A 22,697-nucleotide genomic window follows, 5' to 3' on the forward strand; every position below is an offset into this window, starting at 1 on the left:
ACAAATGTGAAAAGCAGAGTGGACACACAATGAAATCATGAGTCAGATTCTAGTTGTTGTTACGCCCTCAACCCTATGTAATTTTGTTTCTTCCCTATTTTTATTTTGTATTACCATTTGTCATAACTCAACACTAGGTAACTTTGATATTTTTTTATATGTATTCAGGTGATAAACACCCAAAGTTGTAGTCCTTACGACATCTTTTCGATTTGAGGATAGATCGTCTTCAAGTGGGAGGGTATGATTTAAACCCATCAAAGGGGATATTATTAGAAGTAAATGAAGTGTTTAGGCAAGAAAGGAGGATTGAATTGGCTCTTTTAAAAAAATAGATTCAATTTTATACTTGTAAAAATCTTTTGTTTGATTTTGATTGACCAAGTTTTTGGCAATTTGCCATTTCTAAATCGCACACTTTAAAAACTGATAGAAGCAACAACATAGGGAAACATTAAAAACTGATAAGAACTCATAGAAATACAAAAATAAACATAAACTGTAATACATGATCCTAGAGCCATTATCTTGAGGATAGTCTCTATGGTAGAACATGGCCAGCATATCATGAACATTATGGATCTGTTAATCCAAGTAATGGAAGCTCAAATTTCAAAAGTTGTGATGCTAATCTTATGCCACATTGAGATCATGCAATTGATTCAAAACAATCCTTTCAAATGGTGAATAAGCATGACCTCTATCCTTTAGTGGGTTGTAGGGAACCAATTTCATTGGTTATGCAACATTTTTCACTTTATCCTCTTGATTAGTGCCATATGGACCAACCTCTCCATCATTATTTCTAACTCTTCCACCTACACCATCTACTGTCTAGCAATTTTTCACCTTTGTGAAGCCCATATTATGTAGATGGAGACAGGAAATATGGTTCATGGTACCATTTCATTCTTCAAGCTCGTCCTCTACATCAACACAAAATTATTCAATGAATTTGGAAATTAGCACAACATAAGGAAGCTTGAAGTCAATTAGCCTTTTGTCAATCTTATAAAAGCAACTGTGTTTGATGAGCTCATATCGATTTTTGACACTCTTTCACACTTTCACAATTTTGACAACCCCTTACAAATATAACAAACTAATAATAGTTTGTGTTTTATTTCCTTCACCGATACTAATATTTTAAGTTTTGATTTTATAGTCACATCCTAACCTCCTTAATATATTTTCCTCCTTTAGGATACAAAAAGATCCATGATTTAGAATTAAAGAAAGAGTGGAAAGTATAATTATTATTTAAATTGAGAAAAGGATTTTTTTTTAATCGAAAAATTTTAATTGTTAGTTTTTTGTTAGTGAAGGAGTTGAATGCACAACATCTCTCATTGATGAGTTCAAATTTTTGCCCTCATTTAATATTTAAATTTGGGGATTTAATTGAATTTTCTGTGCTTAAAGATTGATTTAATTAGGATTTGTGATTATTGGATTTATTGAGTAAGTTTGGTAAAAGTGGCGTAAAAATTGATTTTAGTTGCATAAAATATTATTGGATATTCTAACGTTTGTTAATGCAGCTGGAATTTATTTTTGGTCAATTAATAATGTGATTTTGAAATATTCAAAGTTACAAAATAAGTCCAAAATCAAGAAATTCTGAAAAAGAATAAATCAGGAGCTAAATGCACCTCCAGATTTTATTTGCACACTCCTTCCTCAAGTGGACCACAAAAACCTGTTTTGCACCCCCAGTTTTCACTAAGTTGCACCCCTCCTACCACTTAAATTCCACTCAACCAGATCACGCCATGTGGCAATCCCCACCTCTTAAAATTAGCCAACCAGAACAAGCCACGTGTCATAATCCTACCCTCACCAAGTTAACCAATCAGATTCTGCCACGTCATCATCTTCATCTCCCAAAACCCTAACTCTAATTTTCTCCTTTCCTTCCACCCTCCACACAGCCGCCGCCGCCAACCTTTTCCGACCACCATCGCAGCTCCGCGCGAACCTTCACCGTGAGCACACAGCCACTTCACTCACGCATCAGCCATGGAAACTGCCACACCTCTGCGAACCAGAACACCGCGACGCAGCACCTCCATTTTCTCTCCATCATCTTCTCCGTCGCGCTCACCATGACAACACCATCTTCACGCCTCCGCGAGATTTGCTTCGCGACCACCACGATTCTGCAGCGCACAACCATGGAGCTCCTTCGCCTGCACCAGTTCCTCCACCATCGCGATCATCTTCTTCACTCGCGCCACCAGATCGCAGTCACCACCTGTTCTGCAGCACCATCTTCGCGCGAACCAGTGCCGCCACTGCACCTGCAACCACCGCGCCCACCGGACGAACCACCGCGAAGTGCCGCCACCTTCTCCGCACCAGATCTACGGCCTTCGCACGCCACAGTTGCAGCACACACATCTCCTCGCCGCGCCACCACCATCTTCCTCCATTCGCGGCCGTCACAGAGCATCGCGCACTATCTTCACCACTGCAGCAGCACCTCCGCGTCGCGCCATATCGCCGGAGAAGAAGTCGGAGCAGCCGCCGTCAGCCGCGTAGCCAGGGAGGAAGGAGGAAGGGGCAGAAACCCTAATTCTGGAAAGTGTACTCTGCGCCACGTGTCAGCGTCTGATAGGACAGTCAAACTAGTCAACTGGTCAACTCTGGTCAACTGGTCAAAGTCAGCAGTCAACTCTGGTCAAAACTGCAAATATGGTTAAATGAGAAGGGCAGAATTGGAAATTGGACAGGAATTAAGTTGCTAATTAATTAAATAAAAATAAAAGATTTTAGCAACTGACAGATAAAGCCCAAAGTCCAGTTGAAGCTTATATAAAGAGACTTAAGGGAGCAGAAACGGGACACAATTTGACGACTAACAATTTTAGAACTCACAGCTTAGACACTTAGAACTCTCTGGTTTTGGCAGATACCGTCTCCACCACATCTCTCATTCTCTTCTTTTATTTTCTTTCCTTCATCATATTATCATGTATTCCATCAAAGCCATGGAGGGCTAAGCTTTTAAGGGTTGATTCCACTGTAATTTCTTAAATGGATTCTGAGGTTAGATGAATTTATATGTTTTGTTATTTTGATTATTGTTGTGGTTTTTGTTTATCTATGTCCTTTGCTTCTTAATCGAATAGAAAATAATGATTTTAAATCTACATGCATGCTAATCATATGAGTTAAAAGGTTTTTAAATTAAATTGAGACTTTACTTTGATTTTGTTTAGAAACTTTCATTTGATTAAATAAGTTTTTGCCAATAATTGAGACTTTAATTTGATTAGAGGTAATTACTTTAACTAAAATTAGTCAAGACTTTACTTTGATTAATTAAGTTTTCTATTTGGTAAAGAAACAAAGGAATAGACATGATTAGGCATAGTAAAATTAATTGAGACTGTACTTTGATTGAATTTACTATGGACAATCTAATAATTCTCACTTTTAATTGAGACTGTACTTTGATTAAAAGTGAGGATGCCAACAAATGAATTGAGTCTTTACATTGATTTATTTGTAAATCAACAACAATGATTAATTTAACAATAATCTCTAGATAACCAATGAAGAATCTTATTTAGAAAAAACAGTGGAATTGACCTATTTACTATTACTGTGTTTACAATCTTCCGTGTCATTTTCTTTGCATATCAAAACCCCCCTATTTTTATAGTTGCTAGTTTTAAATTGCATTTTTGAGAATCAAATATTTGAGATCAATTCCGTATTCGTTGTGAGACGACTCAGAGTTATCTTAACCCTAACTATTTTCTTCACTACAAACTGGCAATACTGAAGTTGCTAAAGTAGTGGTAATTTGATCGCCTAACGACAGCGATATCAAATTTGGCGCCGTTGCCGGGGAATACGGTTAGTATTTCTTTTATTTTGATTCTGTTTTTATTTATTTTATTTTATTTTTATTTTACTTTTATTTTATTTTTATTTTATTTTTATTTTTTTATTTTTTTATTTTTTATTATTTTACGCATATACGTTTGATATAGTTTGTTATTTTGTAGTATCTAGTTTTCTGTTAATATACTCCAAGCAAAGTTCTATTTTTGTTTTGATTAAAAATTTCTTTTAAGAAATTTTTGAGACTAGTTTGGAAAACTCTGTCTAGGAAAGACTTGGTATTTAAGTTGTCCACTGTGACGCACCTCTCTTTCCTGGGAGTAGACCCAACGACATCTTAACTTATTTCTTTCTTGAAATCTTTCTCCAAAACAAGAATATGAAGAAAAAAACACACAGGGAAACACTTTTCAGGTGGATTGCATAGTGCATGACTCGGGCCAATCCGGGTCAATTTTATCAACTTGATTCAGAACTTGAAAGGAACTTGCGTAAATCACGTAGGAGACTTGAACTCAGGTGTTCTACTGAAGGAGCACCATCATCATCTGAACCTACCACTGAAAGTGTACCACTAGAATCACCTCCGGTGATTAACATATCTTCTGATCCATCACCTGAACCAGAAATCCAAGAAGATAGAATGGAAGAAAGAACAATAAGAGAGTTGGCTTCACCGGATGCAGCAATTACACAAAACATGTGCATCCAATATCCAGATGGAGAATGTGAGCTTAAGTCTGGGTTAATCCATCTTTTACCCAAATTCCATGGATTAGCAAGAGAAGACCCATACCATCACTTGAAGGAATTTCATGTTGTTTGTTCATCCATGAGACCTACAACAGTGACAGAGGAACATATCAAGCTTAAGGCTTTTCCATTCTCACTGCAAGATGCCGCTAAGAATTGGTTATACTGCCTTCCGCCAGGATCCATCAATACCTGGGAGACTCTAAAAAGATTATTTCTGGAAAAGTTTTTTCCAGCATCTAGAGTTGCTGCTATTCGCAAAGATATTTATGGGATAAGGCAACAAGAAAGAGAAAGTCTTCACGAGTATTGGGAGAGATTCAAAAAGTTGTGTGCTTCCTGTCCTCATCACCAAATAAACGAGCATCTCCTCATTCAATACTTTTATGAGGGATTGAGTATCATGGATAGACAAATGATAGATGCTGCAAGTGGAGGGTCATTGGTGGACAAAACGCCAACAAATGCAAGACAATTGATTGAAACTATGGCATCGAACCATCAACAATTTTCCATAAGGAGTAATTCTATAACTCTATTGAAGGGAACCCATGGAGTAGAAGCTTCATATGTTGCAGATCACAAGAAATTAGAAGGGAAGTTAGATGACTTAGCAGCCATGGTAAAGACCTTGACAGACTTACAGAAAAAGCCTATCCCTTCTACTTTATGTGGAATTTGTGCTTCTACTAATCATCCTACAGAGGCTTGTTCTATGTTAAAAGAGACAGGGACGTTAGACAATGAACAACCTCAGGCATATGCTGCAAACATCTATGGCAATAATAGACCACCTCGGCAGCAATACAACCATGATTTGTCCTCCAACAAGTACAACCCAGATTGGAAGGAATATCCCAGCCAGAAATGGGGAAATCAACAGCCTCAACACCAACAAGTCTCTGTTCCACCTCAACAGAGGCAACAACCACAACCAGCTGCAACCTCTGGTGATTCAAACATGGAAGCAATGATGAAAATGATGGCTGACATGATGAAGGGACAAATCAATGAGTTGAAACAGACGATGGAAGCAACCAATCAAAACTTGCAGAACCAGATTGGACAAATGGCAAATGAGTTAAATCAGATGAAGTCTCAACAAGGCTCAAGTAATTTGCCTGCACAAACTGTAATCAACCCGAGAAATGTAAGTGCTATTACTTTAAGATCGGGTAAGCAAATACAAGGTCTTAGGGATGCCCAAGAAGATGAAGATAAGGACAATGAAGTTGTACCTAATGATGAAAGAGGAAGATCAGATGAAGCAACACAAGCAACATCTGAGATGCCTGCACCCAGTGATAACTCCAGGTTGGTATCCCCTAATACTTCCTCTGAAAATCCTTCTCCTTATTCTCCTCCTCCTCCCTATCCAAACCGTTTGAAACCAAAAACTAAAAAGATGGAGGAGTTAGACAAAGAAATCCTGAATACCTTCAAGAAAGTGGAGATAAACATTCCTTTGTTGGATGCTGTGAGACAAATTCCTAAATACGCCAAGTTTCTCAAAGAATTATGTACACATAAAAGGCGTATTATGGACAAAGAGGTAGTGAACATGGGAAGAAATGTCTCTAGCTTAATTAAGAAGCCTGCAGTCAGAATGCCACAAAAGTGTAAGGATCCAGGTATGTTTTCTGTTCCCTGCATTATAGGAAGTACTAAGTTTGACAATGCTATGTTAGATTTAGGAGCTTCTATTAATGTAATGCCTTTATCTGTTTTTACTTCACTTCATCTTGGACCTCTTAAGTCTACTGGTGTGGTCATTCAGTTGGCCAACCGTAGCACAGTTAACCCTGCAGGTGTGCTAGAAGATGTGCTTGTCCGTGTGGACAAGTTAATTTTTCCTGCAGATTTCTATATCTTGGACATGAAGGATGATGAAGGAATGAGTTCAACCACAATCATCTTGGGAAGACCATTCATGATGACAGCACGTACCAAGATAGACGTGCATGCAGGATCCTTGACTATGGAGATAGGAGATGAGAAGGTGCAGTTCAACGTGCTAGAAGCCATGAAGCACCCAATTGAAGACCATTCTTTGTTTTGCATTGATTTATTGAGTAATGTAGTGAACAATTATGCTTTTGGACTTTTGGACGTTTTATCTGGTTTTTCTTCTTCTTTGGATTTTTCTTTTTCGAATGTTTCGGGCTCAATTTTAGACGAAAGAGAAAATTTTAAAACAGGTGATGTTGAGGACGCGGTGTCACTATTTGATACCTCTGTGGCGTCCAAGTGTGATGCTGAGGTGGCTGAAATTACCTTAGGCAATAAAATGTTGCCATCTGTGGAACAGCCACCCACTTTGGAGTTGAAACCTTTACCATCTCATTTGAAATATGTTTATCTTGAGAGGGATGGGAAACTCCCTGTTATTATATCTGCCTTGCTTACTGACGAGCAGGAACAAAAGCTATTGCAGGTTATCAAAGATCACAAGCGAGCAATAGGCTGGACTTTGGCAGATATTCCTGGTATTAGTCCTTCTTTCTGCATGCACAGAATACTCTTGGAGGAGGATGCTAAGCCAGTAAGGCAACCTCAGAGGAGACTGAATCCTCAATTGATGGAGGTTGTGAAGAAAGAAGTCACCAAGTTGCTACAAGCAGGTATTATATATCCCATTTCTGACAGCACTTGGGTGAGTCCTGTACATGTGGTCCCCAAGAAATCTGGGATCACCGTGGTCAAGAATGAGAAGAACGAGTTGATTCCTACTCGTATTCAGAATAGCTGGAGGGTCTGTATTGATTATAGAAGACTAAACCAGGCCACCAGGAAGGACCACTTCCCTTTACCATTTATGGACCAGATGTTAGATCGATTGGCAGGTAAGTCTCATTACTGTTTTCTTGATGGATTCTTTGGGTATTTTCAGATTTGTATTGCCCCAGAGGATCAATATAAGACTACTTTTACTTGTCCATTCGGTACATATGCTTATAGGAAAATGCCATTTGGCCTTTGCAATGCTCCTGGAACATTTCAGCGATGTATGATGAGTATTTTTACAGATTTGTTGGAGCATTGTATTGAGGTTTTTATGGATGATTTTAGTGTATATGGTTCATCTTTTGATCACTTCTTGTCTAATCTTGCTAGAGTCTTGGAGAGATGTGAAGAAACTAACCTTGTTCTAAATTTTGAAAAATGTCATTTTATGGTGGAACAAGGTATAGTTTTAGGTCACGTTGTTTCCAAGAATGGTATATCTGTAGATCCTGCTAAAATGATATTATTTCACAATTGCCTTACCCCTCTTCTGTGAAAGAGGTTCGATCTTTTCTTGGACATGTAGGATTTTACAGGAGGTTTATCAAGGACTTCAGCAAGATAGCCAACCCTCTCTCCAACTTGTTGCAAAAGGATATAGTATTTGACTTTGGAGAGAGGTGCAAAGATGCATTTGATACATTGAAAAAGGCGCTTACCACCACTCCTATCATCCAGCCACCTGACTGGACATTACCATTCGAGTTGATGTGTGATGCATCAAACTTTGCAGTAGGAGCGGTGCTTGCACAAAAAGATGGGAAGCTATCACATGTGATATATTATGCTTCCAGAACATTGGATACAGCGCAGGCTAACTACACCACGACTGAGAAGGAATTATTGGCTGTTGTGTTTGCCTTGGACAAATTCAGACCATATATACTTGGTTCCAAGGTAATTGTTTATACTGATCATGCAGCATTAAAATTCCTTCTGAAGAAAGCAGATTCGAAACCAAGGTTGATCAGATGGATGCTACTGCTCCAAGAGTTTGACATTGAGATTCTAGACAGAAGTGGAGCACATAACTTAGTAGCCGATCATCTTAGCAGGATTGAAAATGGAGAAGATAACATTCCTATTAAGGATGCCTTTCCTGATGAAGTCCTCCTAGCATTGACTGCTGTGAAAGGTATGTTTCCTGAACCTTGGTTTGTTGACATTGTTAATTATTTGGTTGTTTCTGCTATTCCTCCTTCCTTCTCCAAATATGAAAGAATCAAGCTAAAGAGTGAGGCAAAATACTACATCTGGGAAGACCCAATCTTATGGCGCATTGGTAGTGACCAAGTCATAAGGAGGTGTGTTCCAGATATCGAGATACCTCATGTGCTTGAGTTCTGTCATTCGTCTCCTTTTGGTGGACATTATGGCACACAAAGAATAGGTAGGAAGGTGTTGGATTGTGGATTATATTGGCCTACCATTTTTAAAGATGCACAGAGGGTATATGAAAATTGTGAGCAGTGCCAAAGGGCAGCCAGATCCATTACAAGAAGGGATGAAATGCCTCAACAACCCATGCTATATTGTGAGGTATTTGATATTTGGGGTATTGATTTTATGGGTCCTTTTCCTCCTTCTTTTGGGTTTTCTTATATTTTGCTTGTTGTAGACTATGTCTCCAAATGGGTGGAAGCCATAGCTACAAGGACTAATGATTCTCGAGTTGTTATGAGTTTTGTCAGGTCTAATATTTTCTGCAGATTTAGGATACCACGAGCCATCATCAGTGACCAGGGGACTCATTTCTGTAATAGGCTACTTGAGAACATGTTGAAGAAGTATGGGGTGACACATCGCATTGCTACACCATATCACCCCCAAACCAATGGACAAGCAGAGATCTCTAACAGAGAGATTAAAAAGATACTAGAGAAAGTAGTGAAGCCTAGTCGAAAGGATTGGGCCACAAGATTGGATGAAGCACTTTGGGCACACAGGACAGCCTACAAAACACCTATAGGTATGTCACCTTTCAGGGTGGTTTTTGGAAAGGCTTGTCATCTACCTGTGGAGATTGAACATCGGGCCTATTGGGTCGTGAAAGCATGCAACTTGGATTTGGAAGAAGCAGGAAATGAGCAAAAACTTCAGTTGCAAGAACTAGAGGAGATTAGGCTAGCAGCCTATGAAAATTCAAAGTTCTACAAAGAGAAAACCAAGAAGTTCCATGACCAAAAGCTTGTGGCTAGAAAGGATTTCAAGGTAGGCCAGAAGGTGTTACTATACAAATCCAAGCTTGGTCACATGAGTGGTAAGTTGCGTTCTACTTGGGAAGGACCATACATTGTTACAGAAGTCTTCCCTTATGGAGCAGTGGAGATCAAGGAAGAATCTTCAGCAAGAACTTTCAAAGTTAATGGGCATCGTCTTCGGATATTCAATGAAAATCAAGATATGCTAAACAAGACGATGGATGGAATGAACTTGACTTCTCCCTCATACCTTCCACCTTGAGGAGGTAAGTACACTTCATACTTTTTCTTTGCATTTTATACATATTGAATACATTGAGGACAATGCATGGATAAAGTGTGAGGGTGTGGGGAGATTTTCCCCCTTTTCTGTTTTTGTTTTCTATTTGTTTTGTTTTTTTTCCTTTTCTAATTTTGTTTTCTGTTTGTTTTTATTAAAAAAAAAAGGGTTTCTGTTTTCAATAAAACATATTGACATTGGATTTTTAGATTTGATTTACTAATTGGAACGGTCATAATTCTGGGAAAATAAGAGTCATGTGCTATGAATGGATTGATTCTGTGATTTACTGATTGAGTTGATTTGAGAGTTTCTGGAATAAATCTTTTGTGAAAGAGTTTTTGACCTTGTGAGTTTTGAGCTTTATTGTAAGGATGAACTACCATGTGTCATTCCTATTTTTCTTGTGTGATTTGCTCATGTCTTGTTGATACTTAAATGTTTAGCTTGATTATGTTGTTTTGCATCTTAGGTGAACATGCATGATTTGATATGACTGAGGCATTTCTTGTTTTTAAAGATTGTTTTTGAAACTGTGCTCCATAACTCTTTCTTCCTTACTATTTCAAAAACACACAAATCCTAAAGTTTTTCCTACCTTTGCCTTGGCCTCATTATAACCTGTGGAAAGTCCTCATGATTTTTGAATGCATGTTTTCCGAAAGCTGTGAATATTAGAGTCTTGCTAAGCATTGAGAGTGTTTACTTGCATGGGTATTTTGAGTGAAAACACAAGCCAAAACACTTGAGCGAATCTTGGTGAGAAAATATATATTTAACTTGAGTGTTTCTCTTTCATATTTGATTATCTTGTAAACTCAAAAGATTAACTCATGTGTGAAAAACACAATTTCATCCATTTGTTTGTGCATGACAACATGATTTCTAGAAGATTGATCTGTTTCCATTGGTATTCATTTCTTTAATCCACTGAAAATATGGAATAAAAGACCTCAGAAAAAAAAAAGTTTTGAAATTGTTCAATTTTGCCCAGGAGTGCAAAAGGATAAGTGTGGGTGTGTGATGAGTTCAAATTTTTGCCCTCATTTAATATTTAAATTTGGGGATTTAATTGAATTTTCTGTGCTTAAAGATTGATTTAATTAGGATTTGTGATTATTGGATTTATTGAGTAAGTTTGGTAAAAGTGGCGTAAAAATTGATTTTAGTTGCATAAAATATTATTGGATATTCTAACGTTTGTTAATGCAGCTGGAATTTATTTTTGGTCAATTAATAATGTGATTTTGAAATATTCAAAGTTACAAAATAAGTCCAAAATCAAGAAATTCTGAAAAAGAATAAATCAGGAGCTAAATGCACCCCCAGATTTTATTGGCACACTCCTTCCTCAAGTGGACCACAAAAACCTGTTCTGCACCCCCAGTTTTCACTAAGTTGCACCCCTCCTACCACTTAAATTCCACTCAACCAGATCACGCCATGTGGCAATCCCCACCTCTTAAAATTAGCCAACCAGAACAAGCCACGTGTCATAATCCTACCCTCACCAAGTTAACCAATCAGATTCTGCCACGTCATCATCTTCATCTCCCAAAACCCTAACTCTAATTTTCTCCTTTCCTTCCACCCTCCACACAGCCGCCGCCGCCAACCTTTTCCGACCACCATCGCAGCTCCGCGCGAACCTTCACCGTGAGCACACAGCCACTTCACTCACGCATCAGCCATGGAAACTGCCACACCTCCGCTCGCCACACCTCCGCGAACCAGAACACCGCGACGCAGCACCTCCATTTTCTCTCCATCATCTTCTCCGTCGCGCTCACCATGACAACACCATCTTCACGCCTCCGCGAGGTTTGCTTCGCGACCACCACGATTCTGCAGCGCACAACCATGGAGCTCCTTCGCCTGCACCAGTTCCTCCACCATCGCGATCATCTTCTTCACTCGCGCCACCAGATCGCGCAGTCACCACCTGTTCTGCAGCACCATCTTCGCGCGAACCAGTGCCGCCACTGCACCTGCAACCACCGCGCCCACCGGACGAACCACCGCAAAGCGCCGCCACCTTCTCCGCACCAGATCTACGGCCTTCGCACGCCACAGTTGCAGCACACACATCTCCTCGCCGCGCCACCACCATCTTCCTCCATTCGCGGCCGTCACAGAGCATCGCGCACTATCTTCACCACTGCAGCAGCACCTCCGCGTCGCGCCACCTCGCCGGAGAAGAAGCCGGAGCAGCCGCCGTCAGCCGCGCAGCCAGGGAGGAAGGAGGAAGGGGCAGAAACCCTAATTCTGGAAAGTGTACTCTGCGCCACGTGTCAGCGTCTGATAGGACAGTCAAACTGGTCAACTGGTCAACTCTGGTCAACTGGTCAAAGTCAGCAGTCAACTCTGGTCAAAACTGCAAATATGGTTAAATGAGAAGGGCAGAATTGGAAATTGGACAGGAATTAAGTTGCTAATTAATTAAATAAAAATAAAAGATTTTAGCAACTGACAAATAAAGCCCAAAGTCCAGTTGAAGCCTATATAAAGAGACTTAAGGGAGCAGAAACGGGACACAATTTGACGACTAACAATTTTAGAACTCACAGCTTAGACACTTAGAACTCTCTGGTTTTGGCAGATACCGTCTCCACCACATCTCTCATTCTCTTCTTTTATTTTCTTTCCTTCATCATATTATCATGTATTCCATCAAAGCCATGGAGGGCTAAGCTTTTAAGGGTTGATTCCACTGTAATTTCTTAAATGGATTCTGAGGTTAGATGAATTTATATGTTTTGTTATTTTGATTATTGTTGTGGTTTTTGTTTATCTATGTCCTTTGCTTCTTAATCGAATAGAAAATAATGATTTTAAATCTACATGCATGCTAATCATATGAGTTAAAAGGTTTTTAAATTAAATTGAGACTTTACTTTGATTTTGTTTAGAAACTTTCATTTGATTAAATAAGTTTTTGCCAATAATTGAGACTTTAATTTGATTAGAGGTAATTACTTTAACTAAAATTAGTCAAGACTTTACTTTGATTAATTAAGTTTTCTATTTGGTAAAGAAACAAAGGAATAGACATGATTAGGCATAGTAAAATTAATTGAGACTGTACTTTGATTGAATTTACTATGGACAATCTAATAATTCTCACTTTTAATTGAGACTGTACTTTGATTAAAAGTGAGGATGCCAACAAATGAATTGAGTCTTTACATTGATTTATTTGTAAATCAACAACAATGATTAATTTAACAATAATCTCTAGATAACCAATGAAGAATCTTATTTAGAAAAAGCAGTGGAATTGACCTATTTACTATTACTGTGTTTACAATCTTCCGTGTCATTTTCTTTGCATATCAAAACCCCCCTATTTTTATAGTTGCTAGTTTTAAATTGCATTTTTGAGAATCAAATATTTGAGATCAATTCCGTATTCGTTGTGAGACGACTCAGGGTTATCTTAACCCTAACTATTTTCTTCACTACAAACTGGCAATACTGAAGTTGCTAAAGTAGTGGTAATTTGATCGCCTAACGACAGCGATATCACTCATCCTTCCTTTTAAACTTACCAAACTAATTTTATTTCTCCAAATTACTAATCAGAGAAATCAAACCTCATGATCTTTCCCTCATATACTTTCCATCTAACCACTAAGTCACTTTATCACTCCATATTAAAGAAAAATATAATAAAAATAGAGAATCAAATATATTTGTTTATTATTAATCTAGTAGTTTTTATTTATTTTATTGTAACATATATATATATATATATATATAATTATCAATATAATTAGTTATATTATATTGTAATCGATTATATCTTATACAATATATTATATATGAATTTACAATCAATTGTAATTTTATTATAATCCATAGTTAATATTTTATTGATAGTTAGAATATAATTTTTTATATATTTATATTTTGAACAAATTTTATTTTATTGTTGATCGTTTTTGGGTTGTATTCGGAATTGCATTGATTCCGGGTTACGTTTTGATGATAAAAATAGTTTTGATGCATGCTTAATCTCAAATTCGTGTGTGCACATTAAAGGGCTCGTATTCATGCTTAATGTTTATGGGTTCTGTCACAGTTTGCTTCAACCTGTGGGTGTTAACTGCCTGAAATCTATTGTGCTTAATGACAATGAATCCATGGTAATTTTTGCTTAGTTGATTACTTAGGGTTCATGAGAGCAAATTCGAATAGAACAATTAATTTGGTAATCTGTGATTGATGGACTTTCAATTGAATCGAGGAATCATTGCATTTTCATATAATTGTTAAATTTCTCTGCATTGCGAATTTAATTTTGTGTTGAAATTGAATATGCTAAAAGCCCCCCTGTGTTATATTGTTGTGTTCATCTGGAAATTGAAGTTTTGGACCAAAATATTGGTCGTTGGGAGACGACTTGATTCAACTTTCGCATACTGCATTTAACTGTTTTAATTTGGTGGGGTACGACCTCTATTTGTCATCATCACTGAGTCTGTGTAGATCACCAGTGACAATAATGGTTCAAGAAGATATGTTGGATCACTGGTAGCTAGAGTGGTTCAAGCATATCTGTTGGTGGTATGTCAAATGTTTGTTTCATAACATGTGACACTTTTGGTGAAGGGAGGATATGTTGGTTCTCAAGTGGGTTTTCACCAAAGTCCCACATCGAGTAATATGAAGAAGAGAGTAGCAGAAAAACACTATAAAAGTAAAGAGTTGGTTTTGGAGTTGTCACCACAACTCCATAGGTCTTTTGGGTGTATGAGGGGGCTTGGGGAGTTGTGTGTCATTGGAAGGTTTGCAATTTTTGCCAAAAAATTGCATTATGAAGGGTTTGCAGTTTTGGTCCATAAAAATTGTTAGAAGGTTTGTAATTTTTTCCCAAAAAGTTGCACTTGAGTGATAATGCTTTCGTTGAGTATTTGTGGATGTAGGCCTTGAGGTGTCAAACTACGTTAAATTTCTGCGTGCTTTTATTTATATTTTTCTACTCGTATTTGTAGGTGTGCTTCTGCTTGAAGGAAAAATTATTTTTAGTGCATGATTTCTCAACAGTGGTATCAGAACCGATGGTTAAAACTGGCTCAGACGAGTGTAGTATGATTCTTGTATCGAAAGTCTTCCTAGCAAGGGTTTCACGTAAGTGTGTCCCGTTTAAAAGAACGATGGTACAGAAAAGGTAGAAAAGGAGTACTCGTGGTTGGGAATGCTTCCGCTAGAGGGGGAGTGTACCAATGTGGTTGAAGGGACTCACCCTTGAGGGAGAGATTCTTAGGAATTCAAGTGTGAGTCTAAGTTCCACATTGGCTAGAAATAAGAAAGTGTAGCACTATAGACCCATAAAATCATTGCCTTAAGGTTTTGGGTTGAGACTGGTGTCAATGCCTTATGTGGTTGGGCTCAAGTCTCATTGGTGTTGTATCTCCCCAGTAAAACCCGCTCTATAGACCTAACATTTTTGTTAACTTCTTTTGGTAAACAAACAGATGTTAAAGGAAGAGATATACACAACAACAAATTTAAGCAAAAGTTAAAAGTATACGCAACCATATTCTTATTTATTGGATTGACTCAGGCCAAACTTTTATTTTACAACAAACTCGATAAACACACAACACAAGACAGAGAGATGGTAGCTTCATGGTTTAACACAGCAAGTGTTAAATGGCAACGCAACAAGTAAAAGTATACTTAATTCATTCATTAGATATTGATCAACAATTACGTGTATAGTCAGAGCATGGTGGTGCTGATAATGTTGGTGGTGCCGGTGGTGTTGATGATGGACTGCAATTTCTATAACCCTCACCAGGAGAACACTTAACAGCAGTATTATTAGGGTCTCCGGTCTGAAACGTCTCTTCTGCAGCATAAAAGTGTATATAGGTAATTACATTAAAAAAAATGTCTCAGTTTGCTTGCTTCAACTATACCAAAACATGCACTACGTCATTTTTCATTTTAGACCACACTAAAATGTAGTACAGTCCTATAAATGTTGTTTAAATATATTAAATACAACAATTTTGTAAATGTGACATAAAGCAAATCAAGACCCACATTTATTTTAATGTTGTCTTGAAAACACGTGGGCTAAAAAGAGATATGGTCCGAAAGAAAGTGAAAACCACTTTTAAGAGTTTTTCTTCATTTCCCTCCCTTACGTTAGATCGAAAAATGTCTCTCCCTGTTGCACGTTCACATATTGTCTCTCTCATTCACGGTTGCACACCACTCCATCTCCTCCGTTGACTGTTGCCAGTTCAACTACGTTGCCTCTCCAGATCAACCATCGCCACTTCCTGTCGAGTCCAATTGCGTCGCGGCTTCCTCTCGAGTCCAACTGTGTCGCGGCTTCCTCTCCCATTCACTGTTGCGATTTTCATTTCTCTGGTAGCTAAGCCATTGTTTCTTCCCTCTTCATTTCCGTTTATTGCTCGTCGTTCTTTATGGTTTCTCTCTAACACTCATTGTTCTCCCCTTTTGTAATTTTGACATCTCACATTCTAGGGTTTATCTCTTCTGCATCTACATTGTTTCTAATCTCTTCACAATTGATCGGTTCAATCAAGGTTTTTCTCTTACCTCTGCAATTTAGTGTTTAGTCCCTGATTTTTTTAATTTCTTTGAATTTGGTTTAATTAATTTTGCTTCTGAGATGAGGTTTATTGTTTTTGTTCTTAGTATATCTATCATAGTTCTTACTGCGGAATGACCAAACTATTGTTCATGAAAAACTTAGAGTGCCAGAGATAGGAGGTGTAAGAAAAAGAGCTTCTGTATATATAATATAAATTAAATTTGTAATCATATTGTAGTAATTAGTTTATAAGTAAAATAGAAGTAAAGTTGTAATCATACTTCTCTAAAGATACAGAGTAGTTTCTTCAGAACCTGTGATTACATCTAAATTTTTCAGAATATAAATTGTAAATGGTGCTAAAACCTCTGTGTGCAGAAATTGTTATTATAACCGATGCAATTGAAAAATAACCATTGTGCTGCTTTGTCAAATTGTTACAATTGTTTGGTAAACTATTTTCCTTTGCAGGGCCCCCATCATATAACGCTTTGCTGTGAGACATTTTTTATGCTTTATATCCAATCCAAGCAACATGAAGACAAATTTGTCTGCTTGGTTAAATTAAATATTCCAAAGAAGAACAGAATGAGTTTTATATGTAATCTTATTTTAGTCATGCTTAATTGACTCTGGTTAAGAATATTTGTTTGGTAAGGCTACCTTTTGCACCTTCACTCAACCAAAATAAGAATAAGAAACATACTAATAATGTTGATGTCGTATTTTTGCTTATGCATAGTATCTATTTTTGGTTCAAACAAACACAATAAATAATTCGTATCAACAACTTGTGCTACTGTATTATATTATGACCTTTGTGTTGTTCTGAGGCGAGTTTTACCAAGTGGTGTGGAGGGCACAGTTATAAGAGAAAGCTGCTAAAGTTTTTATTGGTGATTTTTCAGACTTTGCTGGTTCAATGTTCCCTACAACAATCATATATAGCTTTCAAGGGAAGTAAGAAACTTCTTTGCATCATTTGGGTAAGATTAGGTCAGAAGCTTTACTTAACTCTACACAGCCTCAGTATATAATAATGTTGCCTACATGACTATTAAACACACCTTAATCTTTGAAAAATCTAGTAGTGTAACTATCACTTCACTATATATCACTTTACTCCTTTGAGTGGCATTTTCTGAAATTGAGATACGGATAATTCAAAATTTGTGTTTCTTAGCTAAAATAATTTACGAATTATATCTGAGAATGCATTCAAGTACCAAATTGATAACAGTTAAGTTGCAGGCAGAAGCAGCATCATCCAGACAAATTCCATATGGGGTAACACAGAATGAGGTGGTAATGCTGAACCTGCATTTGTTATATGCATGGATGTTTGCATTTATTCTAATGGTATTGACATAAAAAATATTAGTTCTTAAAGCCAAAATTGTTTCACAGTGTAATTTTATATTTTTAAAAGTTATTTTCAGAAATATCACACTTAAAAGTAAAAGTGAAGAAAAAAACATAAAAAATAAATTGAGAACTGTTTCTCTAAGGTCGGGCTATGCTATGGCATTGCATGATTGAAATGTCACTTTTCTTTTCGGTGATATTTTCACTGCTGTTTGCTGTTTGTGGAAACTTTGTTGAAGCATTATTTATGAATTAAGAACTTCTGGGTAGATTGGTAATTTCATTGAGTTGAAAGAAAATTTTAGAAAAGATGTACTTAGTTTTACCTTGGGATTGAAGCTAGAGGCTTTGGTAAGAATTAGGAGCAGTGAGCGTAAGACTATTAATTTTTGCTAATCAATGGTGTATTTCGTTGAAATGGATTTTTAATTGTTTTAATTTTCATATTAGTTTTTAATTTATTTGTTTAAATGTTGTGTGTGGTGTTAATGTGTTATATAATGCTTTAATTGTTTATTTGTTTAATTTTTATTGTTTTAATTGTTTTAATTTTTATATTAGCTTTTAATATGGAAACCATATCAGGATTTTTAATTGTTTTAATTTTCATATTAATTTTTAATATGGAAACCATATCATGATTTATAATTGTTTTAATTTTCATATTAGTTTTTAATTTATTTGTTTAAATGTTGTGTGTGGTGTTAATGTGTTATATAATGCTTTAATTGTTTATTTGTTTAATTTTTACTATTTTAATTGTTTTAATTTTTATATTAGCTTTTAATATGGAAACCATATCAGGATTTTTAATTGTTTTAATTTTCATATTAATTTTTAATATGAAAACCATATCAAGATTTTTAATTGTTTTAATTTTCATATTAGTTTTTAATTTATTTGTTTAAATGTTGTGTGTGGTGTTAATGTGTTATATAATGCTTTAATTGTTTATTTGTTTAATTTTCATTGTTTTAATTACTTTAATTTTCATATTACTTTTTAATATGGAAACCATATCAGGATTTTTAATTGTTTTAATTTTCATATTAGTTTTTAATTTATTTGTTTAAAATGCTTTAATTTAGTTCATATTATGTTAGTGATCAGAAAGAGGAGTACGATTTTTGAAGTTGTTGTGCTTCAACTATTACAACACCTGTTGTGGATTCTATAATATCAGGTTTGTTATTAGCTTACATTAGCAAATTATGGAAGATGTTATTCCTATTTTTATTTAAAATTGTTAATTTTAGAGAGACTTATACTATGTTATCATCTTTTAGATTAAAGATGATGGACAAAGAGTGGACTAAACTTCCAAGATTTAGTAAAGAGTATGCTAATGGTGTAGAGTTATTTTTAGATTTTGCATACGCTAGCGGAAGAGCTCAAGGGAATGAGATCTTATGCCCTTGTTCCAAGTGTAGAAATCTTTATTGGGCAACAAGAAATGTGGTCTATGATCATTTAATAGCTAAAGGATTTCTAAAAGGATACAACACTTGGGTAAACCATGGGGAGTCAATACAATCATTGCCTACTCCAAGTGATGACGACATGGAAGATAATATAGATGGATTATTGCATGACACATTTAGAAATGTGGTAGAAGGAAGTGGGGACAACATTGGTCCTAATGAGGAAGCAAAAAAGTTCTACAAGTTGATTAATGAAGCAAAACAAGAGTTATATCCTGGATGCCAAAGTTTCTCCAGTCTTTCTTTCATAATCCGAATGTATCTATTGAAATGTCTTCATGGGTGGAGCAATGCCTCATTTTCTGACCTTTTACAATTATTGAAAGAAGCCATGCCGAATCTAAACATTCCTGAATCTTTTAATAAAACAAAGGCCGTGATTAAAGATTTAGGCCTTGATTATAAAAAGATTCATGCATGTCCAAATGACTGCATGCTATATTGGAAGGAGCATGAGAATGACACTTTTTGTGAGAAGTGTAAAGTTTCAAGATGGAAGGAATTTGGTGAAGCACATGGTGAGTTAGAGCAACAAAAGAATGAGCAGAAAGTGCCTGCAAAAATTTTAAGACACTTTCCATTGATCCCCAGACTTCAAAGGCTGTTTATGTGCTCAAACACTGCAGATTTAATGAGGTGGCATGAAGAAGAGCGCTCAAAAGATGGAAAAATGAGACACCCTGCTGATGGTGAAGCTTGGAAAGACTTTGATAAATGTCATGCTAATTTTTCTATTGAGCCTCGCAATGTAAGACTTGGTCTAGCAAGTGATGGCTTCAATCCATTTAAGACTATGAGTATATCACATAGTACATGGCCAGTCATGATGGTGGTGTATAACTTTCCGCCATGGCTATGCATGAAACCCGAATACACAATGTTGTCACTACTAATTCCTGGACCACAATCACCTGGAAATGATATTGATGTCTATTTGCAACCACTAATTGAGGAACTAAAGCAATTATGGGAAATAGGTGTAGAAACATATGATGCCTCAAGAGATCAAAAATTTCAAATGCATGCAGCTCTTTTGTGGACGATTAGTGATTATCCTGGGTATGCTATGTTGTCAGGTTGGAGCACTAAAGGAAGGTTGGCATGTTCATGTTGCAATTATGACACTCATTCGTCATACTTGAGACACAGCCATAAGATGTGTTATATGAACCATCGTGTGTTTTTACCAACAAGTCATCCATGGAGGTTGAATAAGAAGTCATTCAATGGAAAGAAAGAACTTGGGTCTGCACCAACTGTGTTAGAAGGTACTGATATTGTAGAAATCTTGAAGGATTTTAACAATGATTTTGGAAAGTATAGAAAAAATAAGAAAGATGGTCCATGGAAGAAAAGATCAATATTTTTTGAGTTGCCCTACTGGTCACAAAATACATTACGTCATAATCTTGATGTAATGCATATTGAGAAAAACATATGTGATAATATTATTGGGACTCTTTTAGACATTCAAGGCAAGACAAAAGATCATGTCAATGCACGCTATGATTTACAAGACATGGGAATTAGAAAGAATCTTCATCCTTGGGAGCTTGATGGAGGTCGTGTACAGTTTGCAAAATCTTGTTTTTCAATGAATGCACATGAAAAGTTAATTTTTTGTGCTATTTTAAAGTCCGCCAAATTACCAGATGGGATTGCATCAAATATTTCAAAGTGTGTGAATGCTAGTGAAAAGAAAATAAGTGGTTATAAGAGTCATGATGCACATTTCATGCTACACTACTTGTTACAAGTTCCAATAAGATGCACAATGCTTGATGTAGTGGCTGGCCCTTTAATTCGTTTGGGGTCTTTTTTTCACTCTTTGTGTCAAAAAGTGATCCAAGTGCAGGATTTGGATTACTTAGAAGCCAATATTGTAGAAATACTTTGTCAAATGGAGACGATATTTCCTCCTAGTTTTTTTGACATAATGGTTCACTTGCCTATCCATCTAGCAAATGAAGTAAGATTGGGTGGGCCAGTTCAATTTCGGTGGATGTATCCGATTGAGAGATATTTATGCAGACTTAAAAGTTATGTTCGAAACAAGGCTTATCCTGAGGGTTCTATTGCCGAGGGGTATTTGGCAGAAGAAGCTTTGACACTTTGCTCAAGATATATGCATAAAGACGTAGATACAAGATTGAATAGAAAAAGAAGAAATTATGAAGGTAATGATTTATGTGATGTAGATGTTTGTGATTACTTTTCAAATAGAGGTAGTGCTTTGGGTGGTAAGAAAAAAGGTAAACTATTCTCTTTGGATTTGACATCTAAGGATCAAGCTCATCGATACCTCTTATTCAACTGTGATGAAATAAACATATACATCAGGTGTGATACTAGTTTATTTTTTTTCATTCTCATCTTTTGAATTATACCTTAAATCACTAATAAAGATTATTTGTTTTTATAGAGAGTATGATGAGATTTTAAATAGGAAGACAAAAAGAAGAAAGTGGATCAAAGCTAAAACCCAAAGTCAAGAGTTTAGTGAATGGTTCAAAGATAGAGCCATGAGTGAGGATGTATCACTTCAACTTAAGGAATTCTCTCGTGGTCCAAATACTGTTGCAAGGAGGTTATCAGGCTACCTCATCAATGGTTACAGATTTCATACTACAAAGAGAGATGCTAGACGCAAAACTCAAAATTCTGGTGTAACTTTGGTTTCATTAACACCAAGTTATGCAAGTTCCAAGGATGAAAATCCTAGGATAGAACCCGTCACTTATTATGGGGCAATCAATGACATAATTGAGTTAGACTATTATGGGCATTTCAAGTTTGTGATGTTTAAGTGTGATTGGTTTGAGAGTGATGCAGACAAATATGGGCTTACATGTGTTTATTTCAACAAAAAATGTTACCAAAATGATCCCTTTGTGTTGCCTTCTCAAGTCCACCAATGCTTTTATGTTGAAGATCCTTTTGAAACAAGTAAACATTATGTTTTGAAGATGATTCCAAGAGATTTATTTAATATGGGTGATCACTCACAAGTAAATAATTCTGATAATGATGATGAATTCAATTGGGTTAGGGAAGACATGCCTGTAACAGTAGCTGAGAAACCTTCTAAAGATTTGGAGAAAGATTATTCTGATGATCTTGATTTTGATGAGACTTTGTTTGACTATATGGACTAAGAGGAGGATGGCTAGTGTTGATAGAATGGATTTTGTAGTTTGGATCTTTTTATGTAACAAGATGCAGAATTGTAAGATAAGTCTCTCTGCTTTAGTTTGACATGAATAAGTCTCTCTGTTTTTCCTATAATTGTAAGATAACTTTTTAAACATTTCCTCATATAATGTGGTGTTGATAGAATGACTCTGTTTTTCTGCTGTTCGTCTCTATTTAAAATTTTGTTATATGTTTGGTTGTATAAACTATTGTTGCTA

The 22,697-nt window shown here is 36.3% G+C and overlaps 1 protein-coding gene across 1 annotated transcript; it reads left to right on the forward strand.

Moving 5' to 3' along the window:
• The first annotated feature begins 15,783 nt into the window (after window positions 1-15,783).
• Window positions 15,784-22,481, forward strand: LOC114186158 (uncharacterized). The gene is made up of 6 exons (XM_085673550.1): window positions 15,784-16,254; window positions 16,372-16,433; window positions 17,350-17,427; window positions 18,910-18,989; window positions 19,093-21,627; window positions 21,710-22,481. The coding sequence occupies exons 5-6, from the start codon at window positions 19,100-19,102 to the stop codon at window positions 22,440-22,442; spliced, it is 3,261 nt and encodes a 1,086-aa protein (XP_085529676.1). The 5' UTR covers window positions 15,784-16,254; window positions 16,372-16,433; window positions 17,350-17,427; window positions 18,910-18,989; window positions 19,093-19,099; the 3' UTR covers window positions 22,443-22,481.
• The last annotated feature ends 216 nt before the right edge of the window (window positions 22,482-22,697 follow it).

Source organism: Vigna unguiculata, chromosome 5, assembly GCF_037176805.1.
Source record: "Vigna unguiculata cultivar grain cowpea cultivar isolate G323 ecotype 2 chromosome 5, ASM3717680v1, whole genome shotgun sequence".
In the NCBI taxonomy this organism is placed as follows: Eukaryota; Viridiplantae; Streptophyta; class Magnoliopsida; order Fabales; family Fabaceae; genus Vigna; species Vigna unguiculata.